Source organism: Ixodes scapularis, unplaced genomic scaffold (assembly GCF_016920785.2).
Source record: "Ixodes scapularis isolate PalLabHiFi unplaced genomic scaffold, ASM1692078v2 PGA_scaffold4__175_contigs__length_147842914, whole genome shotgun sequence".
Lineage (NCBI taxonomy): Eukaryota > Metazoa > Arthropoda > Arachnida > Ixodida > Ixodidae > Ixodes > Ixodes scapularis.
This window is the reverse complement of record NW_024609879.1, coordinates 4,967,289-4,984,948: the sequence shown is the minus strand read 5'-3', so window position 1 is coordinate 4,984,948 and position 17,660 is coordinate 4,967,289. Positions and strand designations below refer to the sequence as shown.

At 49.6% G+C, this 17,660-nt stretch overlaps 1 protein-coding gene across 1 annotated transcript in view; it reads right to left on the bottom strand.

Annotated features, from left to right (window-relative positions):
* Nucleotides 1-2,154: 2,154 nt before the first annotated feature.
* LOC8041829 (staphylococcal nuclease domain-containing protein 1) overlaps nt 2,155-17,660 on the bottom strand; it is a 46,788-nt gene continuing 31,282 nt past the window's right edge. The window contains exons 10-16 of the mRNA XM_002415006.5: nt 16,303-16,486; nt 14,331-14,472; nt 12,734-12,843; nt 9,612-9,939; nt 5,845-6,041; nt 4,644-5,003; nt 2,155-2,675 (exon numbers count right to left, since the gene is read on the bottom strand). Coding sequence (XP_002415051.2) covers nt 2,610-2,675; nt 4,644-5,003; nt 5,845-6,041; nt 9,612-9,939; nt 12,734-12,843; nt 14,331-14,472; nt 16,303-16,486 — 1,387 coding nt within the window. The 3' untranslated portion in view covers nt 2,155-2,609. The remainder of the gene's footprint in view (nt 2,676-4,643; nt 5,004-5,844; nt 6,042-9,611; nt 9,940-12,733; nt 12,844-14,330; nt 14,473-16,302; nt 16,487-17,660) is intronic.

Genomic DNA, 17,660 nt, shown 5'->3' with positions numbered 1-17,660 from the left:
ATGAAGGAGGCAAAAGGAAAAGAAGACGTTCGCTGCTCAAGTATGGGGTGCTGGACAATCCCCATTTAAGGTCAACACTGCCGTGTGGTCCGTGAGTCTGTCTGATGCGGCAGGGGGGGGAGGGAGGGAGGGAGGGGGGGCAAGGAGGATAGAAGCGTAGGAGAGGGCATGACGCCAGCCGTGTAGCCTCCACAAGCCATGCTCGCTTGTCGCCTCGCCTTTCTCATTTTCGTCCTTACTCTCCTCACTTACCACACCAATGTGACCACATCACATGACCATAGCTAGCCTTCGTCTAGCTATGGGGTGCTAAAATACACCACAGTCTAGCCTTCGATCTGATAAAACCTACCGGACGGAGCGCACGCAAGCCTGCAAGGAGTCTTCTAGAATCAACCATCCATCTCACACGCGATATGTCACGCGCACTAATAGCCAGAGAGATCTACGGTCACGTTGGCCACAACATCGTTTAAACTTTTTATGACTAGGCTTCACCAATATTGCAACGTGCCCTCTCCTAGTAGTAGACTCTCGTTAATTTGAACTCGAGGGGGACCGAACAATTGTTTGAATAAAGCAGAGTTTGAACTACCGGGAGTTTCCTCCCACAGACGCATAGGATGGGACCTGCATGTTAGTTTGAAGTATCCGCAAGTTTGAATTAAGAGAGTTCGAATTAACGAGATTCTACAGTACTTCTAACCTCCTTGGGGGGGGGGGGGGGGGGGCACATGAAACTGCCTCAGTGGTGCGCACGAGCATCTTGCACCAGGCCCCACATGCCGACCTGGCCTTCGTAAATCCTTTGTGTTCTATTATCTTGTCCTTATTTTGGCGGCACTTTTCCTTTATAGTCTCCATTCGTTTTTTGGAGCAGAACCTCACGTAGAAGCTCACGCTGGTTCATGTCATTCAAAACACTTGTTTTAGTTACACACGAAAATTTATCTAAAATCAAAGCGAGGTTTTTTTGTTTTTTTTTGTGTGCGAGAAAAAAGAATTGGGAGCCAACAGTTCTCGCAGGTATATCTTCTATGGCAATCTTAGCTGTCGTTCCTGACCTGGCAGGTCTACTTTGCCACATAGCACAAGACAGGCAATGGCTAAGAGCTCGGCAAATGACAAGGCCAGGAGCTTCCACACTGAGAGGTCGTCTGTTTTGCGGCGTCAAGCATGCTCTTTTGGGAATCTAGTGCAGATTGCAATGTTTGAGAAAAAAAGAGTGTACACTTTATCATTTCAAAAGTTTCTTCAACAAGTTTCCCTGGCCATGATCCGTGGGAAAGTACTACGTATCGGGTTCGAATGAAATGTAACAGCGATAAAACTTCCAGCGCACTACCGGCGCAGCATCGAAGCTTGGGTTCTGCCGGGCGAGGTTCAAACACATCCAAGTAGGATGCACACCTTCGCAGAGCACTGCTCTCCATCCCGTAGTTTTATCAGTTTCCGGAAGCTTCCAGAAGGCGTTGCATCTGTCGATGGCTACGTGCTCCAGTATTCAGACTTCATTCCAACCCGATAGTACATGTGTCGGCCTTTACAAATGGCATGCTTCAGAATTGAGAAAATGTTGTGTTATTAGAAACCTCCAAAAACGTGGAAATTTGATCAGAATGTTCTAGGGCCTAGGGCTAAAAAATGTTTTAGCATGCACATGCTTATTGCTAAAAACGATCAGATTCACATTTCTCTTCTGCTCTAAAAGGAGCAAAGAAGGGTAAAGCACACCAACAAGCCATACCTAAGTTGCAAAGGTTCCGGTCACAATTAGCATTGGTCTTAGCTCTGACACAAGTACTTTCCTTACTTGACCCTTCCACTTCTCCCTACGGACTTGGTGATGTGTCCGATTGCAGTTTTCAAAGACGTGGCTCTTGCATGATGTCATCGCACCATGCTGGTGGTCATTCCTACTTGTTCTTGCAGAGAAAGACGAATCCGGTGGCGCGATACATACGCCACAAAGGGTTATGCGCTCGCCAACAAGGCCATCACAATGGCATCCGAAAACATGTCGATGCAACCCACGTATTGATGTGAAATGCAGATCCTGTAGGAATTTAAATATTTTTAAAGCACATAGCTCAAATCAGTGCCACATAGCTAGAATTGGTGCCACACCTTCAAAGCAAGATGAAAAGATTCTTCTCCAAAGTCAACTCCTTTATTAAAAAAAAGACAAATCAAGTCAAAAAGTATACGAACGTTCTTTCGGACCGAACGGGTGCCGCGTGAGATCTGCTACCCAACACTGCACGTAAAACATGGCCGCCTCCCCCTAGGTCCCAGGCAGAGGGGAAGGGAGGCAGCGCCTGACAACCGTGTAACAAACCCTCTCTCCAGCGGTGCGAGTCATTTTCAATAGTATACAGAACGTGGAAGGCTGTCGTCTCTCCGCACAGAAGCCGCAATTTCCTCGGTTGCTCGACGAACCACCTGCTGCACGACGAACGCCTTGCTGGCAGCGGGGCCGCCCAAAAAGCCATTGTTCCTTTCATCCCACACCCCTTTTTTTTACTCTCTTTCCAAGTTCACTTTCGTGGTTGGCGCAACATCGATGAGCGGAGGTTGACTTTGTGCCGTGGCGTCTCTTGGGGGGTGTCTCAGCGTCCCCATCCGAACTCCTTCGAGTCGTCCTCTGTCACGTCCCCGTAGCACCAGAGGTTCAGCTGTAACGGACCGAGAAAACACAACTGCCCTTAACCGGAAAGGTCCACTGGCAAGACAAACAATCAAGTTTGGTAACCAACTAACCAAAGTAGTAGAGAGCTTTCAAGGTATGATGGCAGAAATTTCTACTACGAGAATGGGCAATTACCGTGCATTTACCCACTGCAAATTCGCATGACACAAGTACCAATACTGCGGTAAGGGCAAACTCGCATTCCACGATGCTGGCTCTCGAAGAACTATCATGAGGGACATAAATAACAATCCTAACCTCTTAGCAGGCAGCCTGTATAAAAGTGGTTACTAGCAATACACTTGCACCGAGGTTACTTGCATAATACTAGTGTCAGTGGCTACTTGCATTATGCTCGTGTATGTGGCTACTTGTGTTACACTTCTGTCAGCCCAATTGCATTCAATCCACGCAAAGCACGTTGAATCCAAGTATGGAAGAAGTTCGTAGCAAGAACTTGCAAAGGAACCTCCCGGAAGGTGGAAAGCACAAAGGGGCTGCTGACATTTTTCTTTGAGACTCAGCTTCCTCAGTTAAACAAAACTAAACAGAAACATTTTCTGAAGTGCCACAATAGGACACATGGTCAGAAAATAAACTTTGCCCCACCCGACGAAAGGCTTTAGTGCAATATTTGTTTTTGTCAAACATTTTGAGTTAAAGGCCGCACAGAAAAATTGGCATCTGTCGGGAAAAAGACCGGTTCCCAACTTCCTTCTCGCTATTCACTCTTGAGCTCTTCTCTCCACAGGAGCAATTCCTTCTGTCTCGAAAGGAAAAAAGGAATTGAGTTTTCTCTTTTCTGGCTGCTTGTTGGCTTTTAAAGATGCACCAAGTGCTTTTTGAAAGAAAAAAAGTTTTTTGGTGTTATATTGTTTAAAAAGTGCCAGTTAACAACTATATCTAGTTCCAGGTTACGATACTGCCTATTGATCTCATGGCAATAAAAATCATGTGCTCTTTCCCTTGCCTTCTATTTTTTTTTTCCAGACCAATGGAGGTTACAAATGTTATCATTATGCATTTTGGGCACGTTCTGCATTTTATTTTGACAGACGCAAAATGTTAATGGCGCAAAAGGCATACGTATTTACTCACATAATTAACACACTTTTTTTCCCGAAAAATTTACACATATTTGGGGGGGTGCGTTCATTATGCAGGGTAAAATTTTTGCATTTCCACCCTTTGTGAAAATGTCACTTTAGGTGCCAATATGACACGGCAGTCTACTGTGGCACATCTCCAATGACGAAGGCGCACTCAAGGTTGGTTGTGGGTGCGCCACAGTAACCATGATTTATAAATTGCGAACCTTTATGGGGCGCTTTCAACGTGCCTTTTACCGAAGGAAACGAGCCCTACGAAGCTCACTGAGCACGGCAAGCGACGCGTCCTTTCTTAGGGCAAACCACTTTCACGATTTCACTGTCCGAAAGTGGACCACAGATGACGGCGTGTTTGTTGACATCAATGCATCCGACGAACGAAGCACATCCTGGGCTGGGCAATTCCTCGACCCCAGCTTCGTTAGGTGTGCGCGCCGCTCGGTTTCACGACTGATCACTTCCTCAACTATACACTTGAAGCCATTACGAGCGCATGTACTGAATTGGCTCGGCTTGACCGCTTGGCGGCGAAAGAAAATTGGCTTGGGGGCAGCCGAGTTGGATGCAGTTCGGGACTCGCGAAGCCGAAAATTGGACGTGTGTTTATTAAGCAAGGGAAAAAAAATCAAAATATAGACACCCGTTGCGTTCATTATGCGAGTACATATGGTATGTGTGCTTGGAACATATCTGCAGAAAGTCTTTGTGCAAGTAATGAAAGAAAGAGACAGTGTCTACGGACCGTCTTTGGCGCGATGTAGAAGCAGCGCGACCGCAGCTTTCGGTCTCCGAGCAAAATTTCAGCTGCCGGTCCGAGGCCGGTTCCTCGAGAGGAGGGCACCCACCCGCTTAGCCTTGGCAGAGTCCTGAGCTTGGGCATACTCCCGGACGAGGTCCTGGAGGTGGCGGTCCCTGCGCTCCTCCAGCAGCACCCAGCCCTCCTGGAGCAGGCTCTTGCCCACGTCCAGGCCGCCCTCCTTGACCAGCAGGGTCACAAAGTCCTGGCCCCCCACCCGGTACTCCACGTTCAGCTGCAGGGCTGCCTCGGCCGTCAGCTGTACCATGGCCTGGCGGGCCTCCTGGGCCTGCTCGGGGTCCTTGGGCAGGGCCACCAGGGCCAGCGAGTACTCCCGGGCCATAGGGGGCAAGTCCCGGATGCCCAGCGAGGGCAGGGGCGCCAGCCGGCTCACGTCCGTCTTGTCCCGCTGCGCCCGAGGAGACAACACCGTCTGAGCATATATGTAGGTGTGGACGCCGCACGCGCCGCAGCTACTGAAGCCCTCTTCTCGCCTCAATTGCAAGCGGCGCTACCGGACGGCTTTTTCCACAAGCAGCTAACGGTACCCTGTTGCAGGACCGGTTTTCCGCACTTCTCTCTGGGAGACGTGCTACTTTTCCAAGTTATTTTATGGGCCTAATGCGTCACATAGAACTTGCACAATGCATGCTGCTTAGGCACAGCTTTGTCCTTGACCCTAGTTTCGTGCCCAGAAGGTGGCAAGAACAGATATGAACACACTGAACCGGAGAGATTTCTGGTGCAGTGTTCGAGCCAGCGCTCGTCGAGGCCAGAGCAGATGCGTTGAGTGGAAAGGTGGGCGTTCGCCCAGTGCAATGGCAACTCAACGCTTTTTTCTTTTTTCTACGTGCCGATAACCTATGCTGACAGCAGAGACGCTGTTGGCACAGGCTAGACGGGCGTGCACCAATAGTACTTTATCCGGTCAATCGTATCGCAGCATTCATTGTGCCGCATATCCTCACCTAAAGAGAGTGTCTTACGCCATGAGGCACGCTAACGTATCGAGGGCCGTCTGAACAGTCCATTAATTCGTTCCTAAATTTGGGACTGTTCGTTAGAGGCAAATGTTGTTTTGGCGAACAGGATCAAAGGCAACGAACGAATGCCCGACGAGTTTTCCCCAAAGATTTCTTAATTTCCCGAAATTTCACCAAAGTCCCCCAAATTTCACAAAAGTCCCCAGAAAGTTTCACTAAACTTCACGAAGTCGCCCGGAGCTTCCCCGCCCTAAGAGCGGGACTCACATTGCCGTAGTCAATGAAGAAGATGTCCACTTCGCCGGAACTGGAGACCTTCTCGACCTTGGCCCTGTACCAGAGGTCGTCCTCGCTGAACTTGGCTGCACACAGGTCTCCCTTCTTGGGGGCGTAGGCGCCCGGCATCGGGGGGTGCTCCGTCAGCTCCTGCCTCAGCAGTGTCAGCATCTCCTCCACTTTCGGTCCTGCAAGGATGGGCTCCTCTTCAGACAAAGCCCAAGTGCCGAACATGGTGCCGGGAATGCATTTTCAACTGCTCTGTTTACTGTGCCCTCAAATTTTACAGGTTCCATCGTGCTGACGAAGACCACGAAGCACAGAATGTGTCCTGAACTTAGTCAGCGGAAAAATAAAAAAGAAAAAGATTTTTCTTTTACAATTTTATCCGTTGCTACTTCGGGACCTCTTTCGACGTACGGGCAGGATGAAATGCTAAACACACCGGTCGTAGACGCTTGCCGGGCCCCGTGGTGCCCACACCGGTGGTCCTGAGCGAAAGGACGAGAAACGGCGACAAACGGCGACAGAAAAGCGGAGAAGCGGGTGATAGGTTAGGCGCGTACGCTTTGCCGCTACGAGTCGAAGTTGCTCGACAGTACTTACTTTTATACGGCGAGAAGCCGGCACTTTTCTGCGAAGTAAACTCAGGAAGAAACCTCACAAACAATGTTTTGCACTTTTCGTTTTTTTACGCGCATATATTAAAGCACTGCCAGCAATATGGGCTTGTCGGAACCACCGACGTCCGCATCCGTGCCCCACCGTTTCGAAGCAGCAAAAACGCCTGGGCGCTTCGGCCGCTTTTTTTTTTGGCATTACGGTGGCAAAGGCGGCGATTGCGTGTTACTTCGCGACGACATAGTACGGACAAAACTGGTGCACCTGCGCAGCACAGATTCTATCGTGCGCAGTGTCAACGGAAGGCCCGCTCAAGCTGGCGGGGGTGGAATGCGAAACTTGACTCTCGTGGATGTGCACTCCAGTCTCGACCCCACCATTCCGCGTCTCCCCGTTTCCTCCGAGAAGTGCGTTCGTTCTCTCGCCCCTCGTGTCCCGCACTCTCTCCCACCGTAAATGCGTGCGCACTCGCCGCCTCGCATTTTGAAGCGCTTGAAACTCGCTCTTCTCACGTGCACTCTTGAGACAGCTTGCGAGGCGTTGGATTCGCAACTGGAGGTAAACTCTTTTGAAAGTAAGTGCTTCCACGCTTTCTAAATGCGTAGCATTTAGAAAGTGTCAGGTTCACTCACTGGCAACTGCTTATGACCGAGTGCTCTACGACCTCTCGCGATATCTTAGGACGACAGGACGCACTGGCCCCGTCCATGAGGTGCCCTGGAACTGTATTTCACCAGAGCCAAGGTTTGGCAGTACTTGCGACATCTAATGCACATACAATCTATGAGAAATGCTCATTTATAACATTGCTAAAAGTTTTTCGAACTACCGTAATATCCCGAGTCATCGCCCATCCCCGAGCCATCGCCCACCCCATTTTTTAGGCCAATATCGATTTCCGAAAAAACACCGAGTCATCGCCCACCCCTTCAAATACCCCAGCGCGGACTCTGAGATCCGTGAACACTCATCCTACCCAAATGACGCGGTCGCGGACCTTACAGTTGGAGGACGTCCGTGACAAAGTAAAACGAAGGAGGGAAAGACACTTCTTTTTGTTTACGCATTTCCTCCGTGAGCGACCCCAAAGTGGTCGTGTATCCGTGCGAAAAGTAAACGATAAAGATAACAAAATAAGAGTTTGTTAACGTAACCGCGGAGTGCTAGGTCAAAGTCTCTCCGCCGAAGTAAGGTCACCGCGAACCCGCTCCTTCTTCCCGCCCGTCGCGACCGCGGTTGTTCAATATTTTAGGCAAAGCCAAAGCGTAAATAAAGCTTTGCTGGAACGTCCTACACAGACGTTTGCAGAGCGTCCCAACGTTGCATTGATAGCCCGCCGTGCACGGACGCACGTATGTACGCACCAAACAAGTTGCGCAAGAGCTTGCAATTGACAAGGCGCCCGACTTGGCCCGACGCCAAAGTATTTGCCAACGCGACCGCCGGCTTTCCCGCTTTCCCAGCATTGCTCTTGGTCGCTTCTTTGGTCCGCTCGCTCGCTGGCTCGTTGCGCCTGGTTGGTTTTTCTATTTTCTTGTAGACTTTTCTTTCTTTTTTTTTTACTAACTAGGAGAACATAATGGTGACATTCTTTCACGGAACAAATGTTCGCGCTACATGCAGATCGGCGGTGTTTCTAGCGCGTATGCAAGCAACGGACTTCGCTATTGTAAAATATTCTTTCGTGAGCATTTTTTCTATAAAACAATGTAACTAAATCGAGTTTTGAGTTTGATGTATCTCTTGTGCATCAGCGCTAGATACGCAAAGAAAAATAGGCGGTTTTTTCCGCTTTTTTTTTTCAAGTGTTTGTGCTCACCCACCGAGACATGGCCCACCCCACTTTTTTAACGAATTTCAGGCGGTAGGGGGGTGGGCGATGACTCGGGATATTACGGTAATAATAAAAAATGATCCGTGAAAAAGAAAAAGGTACAATAAAATCTACGATTACAATTGATATGAATTTTGGGATGACGGTAATTTCTTAAAAGCCCCAGCCGAAAAGCCTCATGTGTAATGAGTTTCATTTCGGGATAATGTGAATGCTCTTTCGGGCCCCGGCTGGCGATACAAACAAAAGCGGTGACCTCGACAAGGCGGTCTCTCATTTTGAAAAATATAGAGGGACATCGTGGTAAACGACGCCGCGGTGCTTCCCGATGCTTGGGTGGGCATGAAGATATTTCGAGAGAGAAAGCCTCAATATTCCATTCTACTAACTAGGACCACGTTTCATTACGCCACGAGCGACCCCTTTGCGCAGCTGCACCATGGGGCCACGGTCGCCACGGCTAGAGAGCTACGGCTAGGGCTTGGGCGTTCTACTCTAGCCTTAGCCAAGACCTTTTGGCCCTATCTAGGGCTAAAGAAAAAAAAAAAAAACCTTGAGAAATAAAAAAGCTGTTCGATCCCAGGGCCAGCGCAATACCTCCGGTATTGCACTACCTCCGGGATCAAACCAGGTTTCTCATCCAGAGCCATCTGTTCTTACCGAGTTCTATGTATGCACATTTTATTACCTTTCTGGAGCCTGTTTCAGACGATACAAATATTTTACACGACCCTGAGAGATTCATATCATTGACATTCTACCATATGCGGAAAGTGTTCCACAGGTACCTGCTAGGTGGCACCGGTGTCTTCTCTCTTCATAAGGGAGAGGTCGTGAGGTGGTAAGCAGTTGCAAGTGTGTCAACTAGCCTTTAGGGGTCTTGTGCCTTGGATCTAGCCTCTGTGGTGACGTCATGCTGCTCACGTCACAGTGTGCGTGACCGTGGTGTTGGAACAGTGCCCAATCCTATAAAGTCGGGTCACCTTTTTTTTTTTTTTTTACATGAGACCGTGATGTCATGACACGTCACGTGACACCTCGTGACAGGGCGATGTCACGCAACACCATGACATGACAGAGGCCCTATAAATGCTATGCATTTAGAGCACTTTAAAATCTAATGAAGAGATGGGCAGTTCTTTTTTTTATACTGGTGAATTTTCCCACTCTTGAATTACAGACAAATGCTATAGGATCGAGCCGCCTAACACACTCTAGAGCTCCATTCGAGGCTGGGGACGGCCGAGGCAATCCAGGAGTCCGGGGGCCCGCGCCCTGCAAGAGCCCCCTCGTTGCTTCTCACCGTCGTCGAAGAACTGTACGTAGAAGGAGAGGTCCGGCTTGACCTCGGTGACCAAGACGTTCTTGTAGGTGACCTTGCGCTCCGAGACCACCTCGGCCTGCTTGGCCTCCTCGGAGGGCTCCTCCCAGCCGGCCCAGATGCGGTCGCGACGCTGCTTGGCCTGCTCCTCGGCCAGCTGCAGGGCCCGGAAGTGGGCGCTGCGCTCCGCCGTGAAGTGCACGCTAGCCAGGCCCTCCCGCACCAGGGCCACCGACAGGTTCACCCCCTCCACCGTCAGCCATCCGATGAAGTTGCCTGCCTTGTCCATGGCGTCCACTTCAACCTCCACCTGGGATCAAGGCACATCGGGGCACGCTTCAATGTTTCGTCTCGATTAGATAGTGTTTGTGAGGTCGGGATTCCGTCGTGTTGAACTACTAATGCTTTTCTCTGTCATTTTTCCGTCGGACTTCAGAAGAACGGGATCTCCTTCCCACACCAACAGCACCGATCAAAGATCACAAACAGTTCAGGAATGTCATAGCTGATATTGTATACCAAGGAGGCATTTTACTGCACCAATAACAACTGCACTTTGTTACTTCACTGCTATACCGTAAAATATTGAATGAGCGCCCACTCCACTTTCTCTGAAAACTGGGTTAATTTAGACGTGGGCGCTTGTCCGATATAGAAGTGGTCGTTTCCGTGGTTTTTAACGATTCCCCTAATATCTTAAGCCCTGACGGTATATAAAATAAAGAAATAAAAACATGCGCGATAGTGCTGGATATTCTATGTCATCTACAGTGCAGTCCACTTATAACGATACCACTTATAACGATATATCGGTTATAACGATCGATTTTATAGAAGCATCAATTTTTGCATTGGTTCTATGTAAGAATTAACCATATATAGCGATGCATTTTTCCCGGCATATTGGATATAACGATCAATAAATGATCGCATAGAATGTGTTTAGTACAAAAATTTAACAGAAAATAAGATAAGAATTGTGAAATTCTGCGAAGAAACGACCGAGATTGGCGGACGCAATCATCGCCGATGGGCCCCGACCGAATACTCCGTGAGTAGGCGCTGCAAGCGACCTTAAAACCTCCGTGCTATCATCATCATCATACTTGTAACCTTGTAACCCCTTCCCGCCCTCCTCTTCCCCGCGTCGCTGGCATAAAAGATGGCTCCGACGAGGCGAAAAGCTATCTCCTTCAAAGAGAAAAAGCAAATCGTACGTGATTGGCGGCAAGGATTCAAGGTCGGAAGTCTCGTCCGGAAGTATGAGCACTCTCAGTCGACGATATCGACCATGCTGAAATCCGGGGACGTCGTAATGAAGAAGGCTGGAACAAGCGGCTTTGACGACCAGCGGAAAAGGCTTAGGGAAGCCTTGTACGAGGATGTTGAGGAGGCCCTGTACCAGTGGTTTCTTACGATCCGAAACAAGAACATGCCTTGGATTTTTTTCAGCATGTTTGACACCATTTCATTGCGTGCTTGCTGATGAACCTACAATAAAACTGTTATACTGCGGCGCTTCTTCTAAGGTGTGATTCAGTAAACACTGGTGAGTAACCTTCTGCTTGGGGGAACTATTTTGGGCAGTTTTAAGGGTACAGGGTCCGGATACAATGATAATCGGTTATAACGATAAAATTTTCCGCATTTAATAATATCGTTATAAGTGGACTGCACTGTACTAGATTCGGACCTCGTGTTGCAAGAGCTGCCGAAACCAAAATGTGCCAAGTGTGCGAGTTATTGCGGGAAAAATGGTTACAGAGCAAACATATCTACAGTAGCTGGTAACATGACAAGGCTATGAGCATGAACCGTGTGTAAGATATGGACGCAAGCTTTGGAAATAAAAAGCATGACTAGGGACACTTCAATTTGTGCCTCCTATCTACATCTCTCACATAAAAAAACCAGTTGAGGGTGCTTCATTTTGCACCCCTAGAAAAACCTCATAGATCAATTGGGGTTGTATGGCACAGAGCTGCTGATGCCAAGATGCATGAAGTACATGGACTATAGTAGGAAAAATCGTTAAAAGATACTACCTAAACGTTTTTAATTTCTTTTGTAAATCACTTTTTAGCGAGTAATCCTATCAGCTCGCAGATAACCCGACTGATGTCGGAAAAATCAAATTTGGGGGTATTCATGCCAAACCAATGACAGGTATCTGGCACGCCCCAGTGGAGGACTGAGGATTAATTCAGACCTGGGTATAGTTTGACGTGCAACCGAATGCTCGGTTACACGGCGCCTTCTCCGCAATAAGCCTCCGTCAGATTGCGGGCACCTCGGCCGGGATTCGAACCCGCCACCTGGGGTCCGTAGGCCGGCCATGGCCTCGAAGCCACTGAGGCAGCTCACCACGACTATAAAAGTGAGCCCGAATCAAACCGGTCAAATCTCGACAGGCGGTTTTTCAAACAAAAACGAAACAAATTTCTAGCTACAAATTGTGTTGTGAATAGTTAGGCTCTCGTATGTCACATACAGATAAAAACCTTGGAGAGCGTAAATACACCGTCAGTGTCCCTGAATGCTGAACCGAAATTTGGATTTCGCAAAAGAAGCCCGCAGAAGCGTTAAACGGGACACTATTAACTCCAAAACATCACTCAAACACCAATATCCCAAATGGATGGCCAAACTTTTATAAAAGAAGGCCGCGATCAAGCGAGGGATGTGACGTCACGATTTGCTTCAACAGTTGAGAATGAGGGGAAACGGCCTCGCTTCTCTCCTGTTCCCTTCGGTTCCCCTGCTTACGGGAACAAAGGGAAGAGGAGAGGGAATGAGAATCGTGACGTCACGTTTTGTCAACCTCGTCAGCCGTGTTCAATCGCACACTTCCTTTCAAAAATACGGTCGTCCATTTGAGACATTGCTGTACGAGTGATGTTTTCGGGTTTTGCAGCGTCCCGTCTATCGCTCCAGCCTTGTTTTATGAGCTCCGAATAGGCTGCTTCTGAGTAAGTGTACAAATTTCTCCCGACAGAGCTCAAAATGATAAAAATGAAGAGAGGCGAACTGTCCTAAACCGCCACTGCAACGAGCTGACAGAGACTGGAAGGACGAAGTGCAAGAGCAGTCAAGAGAGACCTCACCTCCCTCTGCAGGCAGAGTCCCTTGGTGTAGGCGAGGGCCTCGTTGCCAAAGGGCTCCCCTTCCACCTGCTGGCCACCCTGGAGTCGCGAGGCCTTCGGGCACGAGATGCCTGCACACGACACCCTCCGGCTCACCACACATGCTGGCTCACATCTAACTTGCTGCTACAAACAACACTTTGGGTCGTGTAAGTGCAGCTGCACGATTTGACCGTTTACGCGCATAATGCTGACCAAGCACCAAATGAGCGCTGACGTCAGCGTCGATGCAGCACAGACTTTGCGCTGCCTCGGCCCCGCGCTATATTAGGAGCTTTTCGGAGCTTTTCGAGCTGTTTCAGAGCTTAAGAAATGCACAATTCACGTTGCATTTCTAAACCTTATGCAAAGAAATGAGGCAAGTTGGAAACTTTCCATTAAATTGTGAAGTCGCGCCAAGTCGCGACAGGCTGGCGTGACCACGACGTCGCGTGAATCTACTCCGATTCTTTGCACAAAGTTGAGAGACGCAGGATGCGATGCGTGCATCTTGGCATCTTGAACGAGCCTAAAAGCCTCGAAGTCCGAGAGCCCGCGCGCATCGAAAACTTTAAAAACACCAACAAAGTCCGAGAGGCTGAGACCCACGCGACACGTATTGCATCTCTATCAACTTTGTGCGAAGGATCGGGGTCATTTCTTCTCCCACTCTGTGGTAACCGATCGTGTTCCTTCCCACCACATCGTGCGCTGCTGACGCCATGTGGCGATATCATTGAAGGGGCGTCGCCGAAGTGGACAATCTCGGGCCCACAGCGGCGCTGCCTGAGGATGACGAGGCTAGAAAAGGGATGGAGAGACGACTGTTATAGCTCTCGGCTGCGCGGGACGAGTGAAGACGACTGCCTAGCTTCTGCACCGCGGGGCTTGGATTGTCGCCGCACGCCAGTGACCTTCCCGGAGCCCCTGGATGCTGCTGTGCCGTGTCGAAACCGACGCGGCCACTTGCCCGGAACCACAGGTTCCCATGGACGACGTTTGAGCGCCTGCAGGCCATTGGGAAGCCGACCCATGGACGGCGTTTACGCACTGCCCGCCGACTGCCCGGATATTGACGTGAGGCTTGCCTCGTAAACATTGTTGGGTTAATAAACAGTTAACCTCGAGCATGTGTCTGTCCACCCGAGGAAGGGGCGTTAAAGAACCGCCCACAACTCTTAGTACTATTCTGTGACTTTACTTCCAGTCCCTCTCCTCTTTGAATAAGGTGTATGAAACCGTTGTTTCTGCGTCAACGGGACGTCAGCTGTGGCCAACCCTCTTGAAAACTAGTCGGATGCCACACCACTTAGGGTCCCTGCAACACGTCGACAACTAGGGCATTTACCGCCTCCTCGTTTGTGGCCACTCAATTTCCACCCACCGACGTTGTAAAAAGTCGTGCCGTGGCCTGCCACAATCCTGGCGTTAGCGCAGCAGCCAGCGTTGTCGGAACCGTAGAAGAGCGGAGGGGGAGACAGCCGCCCGCCCCATTTCATGTAAAGAATACGGGCCAGGGGGTGGGAAATCTCGCTCACCCCCTGCCTCGTGAAAGTTTTACGACTACACTGAAACGCACCGGCAAGCAGAAAAGTGGCCAGGCAGTTCTCGCGGGGGATGTAGAGGCGCAGCCGGGACCCGCTGGCCACAAACTCCACCACGGCCTCCATCTTGCCGGCCCGCTGGAGGAAGGGCAGGAACTGCTTCGACTTGGCCGGGTCCTGCAACCGTTGGCTTCCCATTAGACGAGGGCTCCGAAAGAAGCCGGGAAAGTGAGACCTGACAGCGGGACTGGGGTCCCGCTTACCTCGCACTAGAAAACAATTCTACATTCGCGAGCAAAATATGCCCCTTACCTGCACCGGCGTGACAAAGGCACTGCTAACGCAGACCCTACGCTGGCTTTAAGAGCACCCGCATCCTCAACGATGAAATGAACCTTGGGACCTTTTTTGGGGAATCAATGTAGGCCCGTTGGTCATGTGCAGGTGTGTGTCACGGTACAAGTGGTCGCGTGGGATAATTTGTTATGGGGAACTCGTCACTAGGCCCACTGAATCGCACGGTCTGACGGCGCCCATATTTACTTGAAACTATGTGGGCACGCACGATTGCCAACACATCGGCATTAATAACTGAGTCTTCAGTTTTCCGTTGGCATCCCTGCGTACTAAATATCAGTCTGTCACTCGCTACACCAAAGAGAAATAAGACCCAAATGAGGCACTCTTATAAACAATGTCACCTGCCCTCGAGAATTTTGAGATGTCATTACCATAGTGGCTGAGAATGACCCAAAGGTGGCCATTATAGTTGGCGTGCTTCTTCCATACCCTTCAAGATAATGCGCTGTCTTCTGCTCAAGGGACGTGCAGCACACCTCCTCTCTAAGTGAAAACTTCTTTAAAAATCGGAAGAGCACAAGCACAAATAATCTCTCTATAACCTAAATACTTTGTGCATTCACACAAAAAAAACAAATAAAAAAAAGCAACCATTATGCATTTTGGTTTGGGCAAATCAGCAAATCCAGTGATTATAGTACGGCAACCAAGGCACAGGCTTTGTTCCCTTATTTGGGCACAAGCACAGTGCCGAGAATCAATTTTAGAGCAACAATGAATCAGCCTTTTTATTCGAGCTTCGCTTCTTCAGTATTGGCTGGATCATTCATAAAGTTTTTCGTCGCCTTTTGCGTTATTGTCACTATAGTGATTGCGCCAGAATGTTGGCCGTCATTCTTCCAGCTGTCCTCTTTCATAGATTAGTACATTCAACGTTCGGCACAAAACCCAGAATTAAAATTTTTTTTTTTTTTTTTTTTTTTGAAACCTTTCACATTAGCCTCGTTGACCTTCCGCGGCTTTATCGAGGTTGATCCCCTCCCAAAGCCTCCCAGGAAACCAAAACAAAACGCACCATATAAAGACCTCGAGGTTTCTCGTGCGACGAGTCTTCCAAAGAGGAATATTCCACCGCGACAAATGGGCCTCTTGCCAGTTGCCCTAAGATGAGCCGACAAAAGACGAATAGGTTGTATCCCCTAGCGATCTCGGCACATCCAAACCACGCCAAAAAAACTTCGCTATAGCTTCCTCGGCGCTTTACCACCTGCCTACATCACCGGGCTCGGTGACATCACCGATCCATAGAGAAATGCATCACCATAGAAGACAAAAAGGAAGATACCGCTCCTCGGTGGTCATCGGCACCATCACTTGCGAAAAAGAAGCCGAGAAGGTTTCCAAACGTTGGGTTGAGCGAGTGACCCAACGCTTGGAGCGAGCGACCCAACGTTTGCCTTCTCAACACCTCCGAGACGACGAAATCATGGATTTTATTGTCGTGCACCGCCGGCACAGGGCACAGACTGGACGTGAGCGATGCACGAAGACACTCGTTCCGCCCAAGTGCCGGATGCGCTACTCGTGCCCGGACCATTTTCTTGCTACGCCCTTCCGCCACTGCGCGGGCTTGCGGGGACGCAAAATGCAACGGCGCCTCCTTTCGGTGCCTTCACGAAAAGGGTGCGTGCTCCTCAGCCACCTCACCCCGGACAGGTCGACGACCCTGTGTCCTGAGGCGTCCTTCTTGGAGTGCAGGCCCCTGCTGGACTTCTGGGCCTTCATCTCCGCGGCCAGCAGCTCGTTGTAGTGGGCCGAGCGCTGGTCGTCGTCCTGCCGGTAGCGCACCACCGTCGCCAGGCCCTTGCTCACCAGGGCCTCCGCCACGTTGCTGCATGGCCAAACGCCGGGCTCGAGCAATTACAGACGGCAGGATTACCGTATTTACTCGAATGTAACGCGACCACGATTGTAACGCAAGGGGCAACTTTTCAAAGCGCAAAAAAAAAAAAAAAAAAGAACACAAATGTAACGCGAGTTAAGTGAGGGGAAAAAAGTACCTTAAAAAGTACTACAACGTGGTCCGCGGAAGCCTTTTCGGCCGGGTTCACACTTGAAGAGCACTTCACGCTGGAGCCTCCACCCATGGATAGTCGATTCTCTCACATCTACCCGTCTAGCCGCGGCAGAGTTTCCGATTTCCTCAGCCATCATAATTGCACTTCTTTTAAAGCGGGCGTCGTACTGAGCTCGTCGCGTCGCCATTTGCTCGAGTCCAGTCGCGGAAGCACGTAGCAGCAGCTCTCAAAACACGGACAACACGGGCACATGGGTACGGTAACCGTAACAAAGAGAAAGCGTTGTGAAGGTAACCCGTAACCCTAACATGGGTGCAACAAGTCGCAAACAAGAATAGGATTGGATTGGCTGTTTCCAGCGTGTATATGTTGCCAGCAGAAGATTGAAAGATAGCGGGATTTGTCCTAGCCATCTTAAAGAGCCTGTGCTGCGACACCGCCAAGGCAAATTTTGAGGCGTTTCGATTATAACGCGAACCCCCAAATTAGGTAAAGGAAATTTGAAAAAAAAAAACTCGCGTTACATTCGAGTAAATACGGTATATTTAGAATTAAGAATGACGAAAACGATGTTGCCCGACCTGACAGACAGTGTATGTAAAGCTCACGAAGTTGCATTTTCTAATCGTAAGGATCACTAATAGACCATTCCAGAAATTGTTTCGACACACTAAGGCAGTCCGATGTACGGCGCGTGAAGGAAAACCCATGAATATGCGGAGCGGTTCGTTTTGGTATAAAATTTTGCGATTTTGGAACAAAAATAGAAAGGACGATACATTCTCAGTTTTGTGATGTCTTCACTCCGTTTCCTTCGTGTTCTGAACTCGAAGTGGTAAGAGAAGAAACCGAGCCGCTTATAGGACGCGCGAAGCAGACGAGCTGGCGTCGAGCGTACATTGGAACGGCCCTGCAACTTTAAGCGCCGCGTGGTGCGAGTCTTCCAGTACGTTGCCACCTCTCTGCACCGAGCTTTCCCGGACAAAA